Source organism: Corvus brachyrhynchos, unplaced genomic scaffold, assembly GCF_000691975.1.
Source record: "Corvus brachyrhynchos isolate BGI_N302 unplaced genomic scaffold, ASM69197v1 scaffold61, whole genome shotgun sequence".
Classification (NCBI taxonomy): Eukaryota; Metazoa; Chordata; class Aves; order Passeriformes; family Corvidae; genus Corvus; species Corvus brachyrhynchos.
This window is the reverse complement of record NW_008236478.1, coordinates 7,048,318-7,056,937: the sequence shown is the minus strand read 5'-3', so window position 1 is coordinate 7,056,937 and position 8,620 is coordinate 7,048,318. Positions and strand designations below refer to the sequence as shown.

At 55.8% G+C, this 8,620-nt stretch overlaps 1 protein-coding gene across 1 annotated transcript in view; it reads right to left on the bottom strand.

The window, feature by feature from the left end:
• MMS19 (MMS19 homolog, cytosolic iron-sulfur assembly component) overlaps positions 1-8,601 on the bottom strand; it is a 12,549-nt gene extending 3,948 nt beyond the window's left edge. Inside the window, 15 exon segments of the mRNA XM_017726108.1 lie at positions 290-416; positions 728-853; positions 1,125-1,203; positions 1,380-1,534; positions 1,875-2,013; positions 2,315-2,392; positions 2,666-2,740; positions 3,053-3,139; positions 3,416-3,477; positions 3,687-3,815; positions 4,013-4,082; positions 4,641-4,715; positions 5,133-5,218; positions 6,716-6,816; positions 7,551-8,601. Of these exon segments, the coding sequence (XP_017581597.1) occupies positions 290-416; positions 728-853; positions 1,125-1,203; positions 1,380-1,534; positions 1,875-2,013; positions 2,315-2,392; positions 2,666-2,740; positions 3,053-3,139; positions 3,416-3,477; positions 3,687-3,815; positions 4,013-4,082; positions 4,641-4,715; positions 5,133-5,218; positions 6,716-6,788 (1,361 nt within the window). The 5' untranslated portion in view covers positions 6,789-6,816; positions 7,551-8,601.
• Between the last annotated feature and the right edge of the window lie 19 nt (positions 8,602-8,620).

The following is an 8,620-nucleotide window of genomic DNA, read 5'->3' as shown; positions in this document are numbered from 1 at the left end:
GGCAAGAGAATGGAAAAGGTGGTGCAAGGACTGCAAATCCAGGGCTGCTTGTACACCAGCTCCAGAGACCTGGCCAGAAGGTGTCTCCAGAACCTCATCTCTCAGCAGTTTGCTTTTTTCACTCTTCAGGTAGGCAGAGCAGAGTCTCCTGATTTGATAGGCTCAGACTTTCTCATTTGCAGCCCATGAATTGTCTGGTTTATCTCACAGAGTCTTCTAGTTCAAGGAGTTCCTGTGCCTTCCCTCAGACTACAACCTCTCTCTGCAGCAAAGCCAGGCTTTGTTCTTCCTCCCAGAGCATGTGTGACTGCAGTGATGCCAGCCCACTCCTCACCTGCTCTGGGAATCCTCCTCATGCAGAGCGAGACGGATGAGGTGATCCACAACCAGCTCCAGACCAGAGGAAGACAGGAAGCCTGGAACAAGAGCCATAGAGGAATCCTACCCTTGGCCAAAGGCAAAGATGCTGGTGTGCTGGACAGGATCCTTCCCACTCAGCCAGGGGGCAGCAATGCAGCAGCACACCAAATGCCAGAGATACAAGGTGCCCAGCACAAACAGGCAAGAAAGAGAGCAAATGTCCCTGGAGCTCATGGCTTGGGTACAAAATGCTGCCACTACTCCTGTGCACCTACAGGCAGCAGGCAAGGATGTTCCAGCAGCCACTGTGTCTCTCAGAAGAGAGTGACACCTCCCTCTGTCTCCTCAAGGAAAACAAGGCACCAACCTTGCAGGGAGCCCAGGACAGTCAGTGCCTTGATCCCAACCAGCTGCAGCTGTACACTGGGATCCGTCAGCGCCGAGAACACCACAGAGCAAACTGGGTCTTGGAGCGACAGCAGAGTGCTCTCATCTGGAGAGAGGGGCATAGAGTCACTGCCTGTCACCACACAGCCACCATCTTGCACTGTGTGGTGATAGCACCTCCACAGCACTTGACAGACCCTTTCTGGGGTGCTGCATTTGACACCCAATCATGCAGGGTCCCTGGGACATGGCAGGGGCTTGCACATGCAGCCACACTGGCCAGTGAGCTTTCCTTGTCTGTCAGCATACAGGAAAGTCAGGTCAGAGCCAGCAGCCCTTGGGACACAGGTGCCTCCAGAGGGACCAGCCACCCTCACCTTCTTCCACATGTCCCCACTTCTGCTGCAACTCCAGGAAGCCTAGCAGCATTTCCAGGATTGTCCTCCTCTGGCTGCTCTGCAGGGACACAAAGGTGTAACCCAGATCACTGTCACTGCTGGGACAGAGCTGCATCTCAGCCCAGCGCTGCGAGGCCACAGGGTGCCCATGGGGTCTCTAACCACACCAGGGAAGGACATCCCCTTAGACACCATGCTCCCCCAGGCCCTGTGCAGCCAGCGGGTGGCCCTCACCTGCGTGTGCTTGGTGTACTGCTCCAGCAGCAGGGGCAGGACACTGCGGGTGATGCGGTGGTAGGTGCGGAGGGAGGCACCTGCTGCTGCCTGCAAGAGTTTGGCACTGGGCCACACCAGCTTCATGTCGGGCTCGCACAGATGGTGCCTGCAATCTGAGATAGGCTGGGCGTCAGCTGCACCGGCGCAGAGCTCCTCTGCCTCGCGTGCGGGGACACAGCTGATAGCTGGGCTAGGAGCAGCTCTGAGCTGCAGCACAGTCTCCCCTACTGAGCAGCTTCCCATAGCCCCAAGTGCACAAAGAGTGCAGTTCCAGCAGAGAGGGAAGCAGCTCAATCCCCTTGTCCTCCCTTCTGGCAGCCAATTACCTTGGAAAAGCCAAAAGTGGCTGTGAGGGGTAGAAAGAGAAGAGGCTTGAAAGAGAAGAGGAGTGCAAATCTCTACCTAAGAGGATGCTTTCAGGCCTGGCTGCTCGGCAGGGTCTCTGTTAGTTACCTTGCAGGATGCTGCTGAGGAAGGAATCCAGCAGATCCTCAGAATCAGAGCTGAGCACAGAGCGGGAGAGGCAGGCAGAGAGAGCATGCAGTGCAGCCAGGCATTCCGCCTCAATCTTCTCGCTCGCTGTCTGGAACACCTGGAGGAAGGGCCACAGGATGAGCTGCACTCCGTGTCAACAACAACCGCAGGCGTCAGGCTCCCAATGCAGGCTGAAGGGCTCAGGCTCCTGCCTCATTTCCCACGTGATTTGAACATGCAGCATAGCATGTTCAAGCCACAGGGACATGCTGATAGGGCTGGCCTGTCCCCTCCACTTTTCAGCTGGGACAGTGCAAGGTCACAGGTGCGGGCTGCTGGGAGATATGGGGCCCACCTGGTCTGATTGAGAACTGCTGCTCAGCAGAAGCCCAGCCATGGTGGAGCCCTGCAGTACTCACCTCTCTGCGCAGGGACGACCAGAGGCTGGGGAGGAATTCCTGCAGCTCCTTCTGCCCGTAGATGGCACAGCAGGCAGTCTGCAAGAGGGAGCCAGTGAAAGCATCACAAAGAAGCCAGTACCAGGTGGACACAGTGCTGGGACACTGCCCATCCTGGCAGGCTCATGCTGAGCTGCACAAATCACTCAAGAAAAACAGGAAAGAGCGATGCAGGCCAAACCAGGACTCTGGAAATTGTGGCTCTGCAAGGGAAAGTCTCTGGCTGGCAGGGAGAAGGGCTCAGAAGTGGCTGGCAGCTGCTACTGCCACAGATCAACAGTGGGCTGAAGGGAGTAGGGGATCCCTCCTTACCAGAGTCTGCAGCGAGTCAAGCTTGGCACTTTGCAGTTCTGAGTCCAACTTCTCAATAAGCAGAGGGAGAAGGAACTGCAGAGAGAAGCACTTCAATTCAGCTCACCCTTTGCACCACCTTGTCCATGGCCCTGCAAGGCTGCAAGTTCAGCCTCTGCCAGGACAGCAGAGGTGCAGGGGTACCTGCAATAGGCAGCCCCTTCCCAGGATGTCAGTCAGCACTCTCCCCATGAACAGCCCCAGAAGGAGACAGGGCTGCCCAAGTGCAAGCTCCTGGTCCCAGTTGTTCCTGTCCCACAGAGTCACAGCAGGAGCTGCAGCACTATGAAAGGCAGCCTGTGCTCAGGGAACAGTGAGGTGCTCAAGAATCCCTAAGGAGCTTCGTACCTCAGCGAATTGGGGCGTGGAGGCCAGTACAGCCCGGAGGCTCAGGATCAGGTCTTCCCTCTGGATGCCATGAGGATCATTGGGGGGCTGGAAAGGAAGCAGAGAGCAGGTCACCCACCAGTCAGGAAACATCCCAACCCAGCCATCAGCCGAGGCTGCATCACCTCATCTTCAGCAAGGCAGCAGCAAGTGCCACTGGAGCTAGCTTGGCACCAGCCTGTCAGCCTGGGTACCACAGCTCACAGCTCAACACTGCCCAGCCAAGACTCTTGGCCACCCTCTCATCCCATTCCCTTGAGGGGACACAACCCCCTAAGAAAACACCAGAAGGAACAGGCTGTGGCACACAGCAGACTCACTCACTGGAGTAAAATCAACAGGGAAGTAGCAGGATGTAACTTCAAACAGCTCTTCCACAAAGGGACCTGCAGACAGAGGAGAGGGAGTGAGCAAAGATACTGGGCAAAAAAGGCACAGCAGCTATGTTTAGCACCCATGACAGGCCAGCTCTGCAGCTTTTAAAGTGTGTTAGGGACCAGCCCAGGCCTGATCAGACCCAACAACCATCCCTCCAACAGCTCAAAGAAAAGGGACATGTCTCCCAGTCAGCTCTGCATGGCAGGTTTAGGCTCACCCAGAGAATAGTCCTTGGCAATGAGATCACGCACGATCTGGAAGGCCACCAGCAGATTGCGGGGATCCTTCTCCCCATCCATGACCTGGATGAAGCCGAAGGTGAAGTCGGCACCCAGGCCCTTCAGCTCTGCAGAAAGAAGGAGCATGAGCAGGTGCAGGACATCAGCCCTCACCAATACGGAATTAAATCAGCCAAGTTGGCCCAGCCCCACAGTCCTTTTCCAGCTCTCCCAGGCAGAGCCACAGAGCCCTTGGAGAAGGTAAAAGCAAGTAATTTTCCCAGCCTCAACAATCCCAGAGCAGCTCTGGCATCTGCCCCCTCACCTTCCTCCCTGGTGCTCATGAAGTTGGTGATGATGCTGTAGACTGTGTGGCGGTCCAGCTGCATCAAGGACTGAAGGGAGGAGCAGACCAATCAGAACCATCCTCTACACATGGCAGCACAGCTACCCACTACCCCATGGGCACCACATGCCCTTGAGAGAGAGCAGGACCCCCAGCAGCTCAGCTGCTGCTTCCTGGCACAGAGATCCCATTTATCACATGCAAAGTGTGCACATGCCTATGCAATGGCACATGAACATGACTGTGTCCCATCACTGCATGAATGCACCATCAGTCACACCAGGGCCACGCGTGTTGCCCAAGGCACTGCCAGCAAAAACAATCTTAAATTGGAAGAGAATTGGACTGGGGGCACTTAAACACAGCCTGGAGAATGGAGCAAAAGGAAATAATTCCCCTAGGGCTGAGAAAAGAGAGGACAATGGCCAAACAGGATCCTTGGCTTCTGTCTCTCACAGTCTCTCTTGCAGTGAGCCAAGCCATCTCTAAGCCCTGCAGAGGCACTGCACTGTGTTGAATGTGGCCAGTCCTCAGGGCAGGCAGGCCATCCCCAGACACACAAGGAGCAGAGATCAAGAACAGGAGGATAGGAAATCACATTGCTCACCTGCACATGTACCTCCTGGAAGATGGCTTTGAGCACAGACACTGCTAGCCCTGGGGACAGCACCTCGCACATGCTCTGAGGACAGGAAGAGAAAAGCAAGAATAGAATACCATGATGGCAGCCACGTAACAGAGCTCCTGCCTCTGTACAGCAGCTGCCTGCAGGATCCTCTTCCACAACAGGGAGAGCTCACCACCCCCTCCCCAGACAAAACAGGACAAGATGCCCATCATCACCACTGCTCCCCAGGGTGGCCAGGGAATCCTTGCCCCAATACCAACACAGGCAGGAAATCAAGGCAGTCTCCTCTCCTGGCTCCTCCACAGGGGGCACAGCAGGAGAACAGAGGAGACAGGGCAATGCTGCCAGATGGGCTGACAGCCCAACCAGGCCCTGCTTGACACACTGCTCCAACCCACACCCAGGTGCTGGACCTCCCTGATGCTGCTCTGGAGTGCATCCCAGCACTGTGGGCTGGGGGTGCGAGCTCACCAGCGCTCGCAGTCCCTGGAGCACCGAGGGGATCACCAGGTGATGATCTTGCAGCCGGCTCTCATAGAACAGGACCAGATGCAGCACTGTCAGAAACAGACACCAATGTGTGTTAGCCCTAGGAAACGCAGCTGCTGGGTGCTGGCCCCAGCTCAACCACAAACTGATGGATTAAGAGCGAGCACATCTTGCACTGGTGAATGGGACAAACTGCCACTGGTGGGTGCACCCACCTGGCTCCAACACCTTTGCCCTCTCCTCATGAGCAGCCCACACCTGACTGCGGCAGAGCAGCACCCACCTCTGGCTGCTGCAGAGGTGCCGGAGCTACCCAAGAGGCATTTGCTGTGACCTGTCCAGACATGTGGCTGCAGACACCAGCAGCAGAGTGGCAGTCAGCTCATCGGAGCCTGGAGGATGTCATGGGGTGGGGCACAGGGCTGGGGCAGGAGCTCTGGCTTCCTCGAACTTGGCTCCGCAACACATTCCTGGCCCCTGAGTCACGGCCATGGGCGCCTGCACACCCCAGCCCTGGGGAGTGGTAGCAGGAAGCAGACTGGAAGGGCCGGCTAGCAGCATCCTGTGCCCACAGCTGCTGCAGAAACTCAGCCCCCCAGGAGGCAGCCTGACGCAGCGCTTGAAAAATGAACTGCGTGAGCAGGGACACGAGGCTCTAACCCAGCTCAATCCCCTTGCTCAGCTGCCCTGAGTCTTCTTTCTCTGCCAAGCATCCCTACTGAACCTCCCCACTTCTGGCTGCCCCTTCAGAGCACCCCAATTCCCACCAGTCATCACACCTGACTCCAGCTGCTCCAGTAGATAAGGTTCTATGCACAGCTGCTCTCAGCCCTGCCTGACTTCAGTCAAAGACAGCCAAATGCCAAGGGCTAAGCATCTTCTGCTTCCATCCTCCCCTTCCTCCACCTCACTTACTAGCTGGGCCCCCTGTCTAGCCAGGCTGCTGGCTTAAGTTCAGCTTCCCATCTGCAAGGCCCCCAAGCCCAAGCCAAAGTTTGTCAGCACTTACTGGCTTTCCCTGCTGCCAGCCAGTTGCTACGGGGCATTTAACAGAGCCAGAACTTCTCCTTGCCTCTATGAACAGGGTATCTTCCTCTCCCCACTCCAGTCCCACACTCCATTCTCATCCTTACACTGATCTCCCCTCCTCCCCAGGCCTCAGGGTTCCTCCTGAGTTAACCTGGTCAGGTTGCAAGGCTGCAGTGTGATTTGGTGTGTGAAGGACAGTCTTCCTGCTCTGAATCATCACCCAAGGATTCTGACATACAGATGTATCCCAACATGTCCCGCGTGGCGCTGAGCACAACTGGGTGTGCAACACTCGCTGTCAGGGGCCCCAGGTGTCCAGGCATTTGGTGTGTTCAGACAGTGACCTGAATTGTGTGGTGAGGCTGGCAAAAAGGCTGCAGTGCAAAGCCTCGTGCCCTCTTTGGACTTTGACTCTTAGAGACATGTACAAAGTTGTCACAGTGTTAAATCAATCCCTTTGCTAGTTGCAGGACAGAGGCTTTAATGGCACAGGCTTTGTCCCCAGCCAGCCACTCAAGGGCCAGAACATCCCTTACCTTCCTTCTCCTGGAGCAGGGAGTAACACTGGAGCAGGACTTGTGACAACAGCTGGATGCCTCGCCCTCGCATCCGAGGATCTGTGTTCTCCAGGCAAAACCTAGGCCAAGGGAGGAGAAAGCCCAGGAAGCCTGTTGTGAGCAGGGACATCCAAGCAGGAAGTACATCCTGAGCAGGCACATTACAAAAACAAAGAGGTGCCACTCTGTGGACCCAATCCTGCCTGACTTGCTGGCAGGGTGGGAACAGACTCCTCTCCCTCTGTCCGTGCTGCATGTGTGCACTCAGCCCCAGAACCATGCAGAAAGAAATCCAAGTTCTCAAGTCGGATAAAAGAAATTGCTCTTGCACCATGCTCTCAAGATCACAAGGGTCAAAAGGGTAAAGCCTCTTATAGTTAGGCAAATCCAGACCCCAGCTAGGGAGAAATGAGCCCAGGCCATGACAGTTTGGAGACAGAAGCAGAAGCTGAGTGCCAGCCAACTTGTGACATGGTGTTGTGCAGCTGTGTGCTCAGGCAGCTCCTGCTGGGGACAGCCCCAACTGAAAAGTGCCCTGCAGCTTGCTGCCTGCCACATCTCTCCTCTGTCCTGGGAGAGCATCAAGAGCTGCTCCGGCCTTGCTCTTTCCCAAAGAGCTCCCACGTCCAAGGAGGGCAAAGCACTGCTCAAGCCCCATGCTGTGAGCAGACAACATCCTGCACGCTGCGATGTGTCTACCAGTGCTGAAGCTCATCCTGGATGAGCACACTTTTCCTTCTAACTGTGCCTCCTTGTGGGAATGTCCCCTGCAAGGCCCTTACCCGATGTATAACTTGCACAAGGCTTTTCTTACCCCAGGGCTTCCACAAGCTGCAGCACTGTCCACCTTCCATCTTTCACCCCTGGAGAAAGGAGGCAAAGAGAGTGAACCAGAGATCATGCAGGCATGGTAGTGGAGATGGATGCTGGGAGGCATCCCAGCACTGCAGTGGGAAAGGCTGGTCAGTGCCGACTCCTCACTAAGCACCAAAGGAGCCATGTACACTTAATTGGTGGAGCTGCCTCCAGCCCTGCCTGCGAACACCTCTGAGACTGAGAGCAGAGAGCAGACAGCCAGGGGAGAACTTGCTCGCACTTTGCCTCACCCTCTCCCTGAAGCCTGGCTGTATGTGTGGCTCCTGAGAGAAGCCTTGCTGTGCTCTACTTGACTGAGATACTAAAACCCCCTTCTCTAATGTGAGCATGCTGTGAGGAGATGCAGGGCAGCTCTCCAGGTGCTTCCTGAGGGACAACTGGCTGAACAAGCAGCCCGGACACTAGTGATCACTCAGCTTCCCACCTTGGCTCCATCACCTCCACACTGTGCTGAGCAAGACCGGCACAAACTTCCTCCAAGATGAAGGGCAGGGAGAAAGGCAGCTTTGTGGTCAGAGAAAGATAAAGTTCTGGGATTCTTGGAGTCTATTTCCAACTCTGACTCAGATACCTCACCAGGTTGCCTCATTCACCTCCTGCCTCCATATTCTTGCAGCTCAGCTGGGGGAAGAGTCACTCCTCAGGAGGCTTTGGTAAGGACCTGCTTGTTGCACCTTACAAGAACCTTGGCAGAAGGGCAGGTTCTTCATTCCTGCCACCCATTCCCAATGTGACAGCTTCCCAGAAGGAAAGCTCTGTGTATGCCCTCTGATCAGATATGGGGTGGCAGGCAAGGGACTGCCTTACCTTCAGACCCCTAACCTGCAGCCCAGGTGTCAAGTGACATTACTGAGAAACAAGCAAGACCCCTCACTCTCTACCTGGACAAAACAGCATTCCTCCACAAAAAAAAAACCCAAATCACCTTGCAGTCACTGAGACTCACTGTCTTTGCCCAGGAGCACTTCTGGGCACTCTGGAGGGACCTGCTCACCTCTCTGCCCTGCT